At 29.8% G+C, this 1,943-nt stretch overlaps 1 protein-coding gene across 3 annotated transcripts in view; it reads right to left on the bottom strand.

Moving 5' to 3' along the window:
* The window catches only part of Myo81F (Myosin 81F), a 260,504-nt gene that overhangs the window by 20,405 nt on the left and 238,156 nt on the right, over positions 1-1,943 (bottom strand). For all 3 annotated transcript variants that reach the window (XR_010845149.1, XM_014428188.3, XM_024360177.2), the window contains exons 23-24: positions 1,498-1,690; positions 569-733 (exon numbers count right to left, since the gene is read on the bottom strand). Coding sequence is in view for 2 of the 3 variants with exons in the window: in XM_014428188.3 (XP_014283674.1) it covers positions 569-733; positions 1,498-1,690 (358 nt within the window). In the remaining variant the exon portion in view is untranslated. The remainder of the gene's footprint in view (positions 1-568; positions 734-1,497; positions 1,691-1,943) is intronic.

Below are 1,943 nucleotides of genomic sequence, written 5' to 3'. Positions count from 1 at the left end.
TATATATATATATATATATATGTGTGTGTGTATGTATGTATAAATGAAGAGAATATCAGTTTACCAAGGAATTGCAGGTTAGTTTTTAAAGCTTTGAGAGGAGTTACAAAACTTCCTACCACTACAGGATACTTGAAATTAGGTTGATAATGAATAATGTTAAAGAAAAGAATGTAATATTCCAGTGGATTCTAGAAGAATGCAGAGAACCTAGAAATGAATAGGCTGATAGATGTGTCAGAATGTCTTGTGATGTTAAACTAGCACCTGCAAAGAAAACCCTTGTACAGATGTTCATATAGTGTTCCACTATTTCTATCAAGCAAAGAATCCTCTATATGGAGTTTGCAAAAAGGAGGAGGAGACATTGGAACAAATTTCAAAGTGGCCAATGAAATGCCAAAAAAGCGATTTACAGAGACTCAGTTTGAAGAAAAAGTATATTTAAAGAGAATTCTAAAGGTGAGTTGCTTTTAACCATTAATAGTAGAAGTCTATAGGAGGCAGTGAGTCATTAAATCACTCCAAATGCTTTATAGTGAAGTAAAATATTTAAAAAGTAACTTACCCAAACATCATCTCCTCTGATTCGGCTTATTCTATATGGAAGGTAGGTGTCAATATCAGTATAGTATTCTAGATGACCATTATCTTTGGGGTTCCCAAGTGCCACTTGTGCTTGTAGACCAGCCAGCTGTACTGCGACTTTTTCACTCACAGGAAAATCATCACACTAAGATATAAAATAAAATTGTAACAAAAAGAGCTTATCAAGTAGTCTGATAATAAAATGATATTTAATTTCTGCAAGACTGGCATAGCCTAATATATTAATAAAATTATAAATTTTTTAAAAATCTAAATTATTTTAAGAACTAGATAATTATCATTGCAATACTTTTCACATAGCTCAAAATTATTTTTTGGACTAGTTTTGTAATGCTAGAAAATATTATTCTACACTTATTATATTATTTTTCTATAATATTATATAATTTATAATGGTTTGAGGATACATGAGTATTTTTCAACCATTTATTTCTTCACCAGTAATATAGCTAAGCTAAATGTATATTAATAAAATAGAAATAGATGCGTTAGTTTATACAGATATAAGTGGATGAAAAGCAAAGAGGTACAAGTGATTATTTTGTGAATAAGAGCTTGACTATCTGGGACTGAGCCAAATTTATGCTTCAGGATTGACAAAATTGGGAAATGTTTGATGATTGACTATAGTCCTTTCACTAAGAGAATAGCAGTGAGTAATGTGGGACAACTATTCACCACTCCTCTATATGTTACCCTAACCCCTAATCCACCACAAATTCTAACAAGAATGACTAAAATAGTTATTAAGAATGAATGAACTTTTTTTTATTTAGAGTAAGTCAAGGGAAAACTGGCAAATTTGTGTGGAATGTTTTTGCAGAATTAACTTTTATGTGTGTATGTTCAATAAGCAATAAATAATAAAATTTTTGTGTAAATACATACCTTTACCACAGAATGAACAGCTTGAGCATAAAGCATGTTAACCTCGACTGGATCTTGAGAAATTTCTCTTGTATTTCTAAATAATCTTCGTTTGAATATAAACCTATTTTCTCCACAACTCAAGGTTGTGCTGTTACTACGTCGGCTCACTGTTGCAAATGACATATTAGTAGAGCTTTGATTGTTTTGTTTTCTAAAAAAAAAAAAAAATAGTTATACATCAAAAATAAAATTTATATTGACTTTCTATCAATTAATATAAATAATTAAGTATATAAGAGAAGCTCATTGAGAAAGAAGAGAGATATGGTTTTCGAAAATATTAAAAAATCTCTTTTCTTGAGCACATAGATCTCCTAACTAGACAGTAGCAGAGCCTACTTTTTATCTTGCTAAAACATCATTTATTTCACCAAATGTTTACATAAACATGTAAAGAATGATAT

Source organism: Halyomorpha halys, unplaced genomic scaffold (genome assembly GCF_000696795.3).
Source record: "Halyomorpha halys isolate HHAL.00 unplaced genomic scaffold, Hhal_1.1 Scaffold700.1, whole genome shotgun sequence".
Classification (NCBI taxonomy): Eukaryota; Metazoa; Arthropoda; class Insecta; order Hemiptera; family Pentatomidae; genus Halyomorpha; species Halyomorpha halys.
This window is presented reverse-complemented; position numbering and strand designations above follow the sequence as displayed.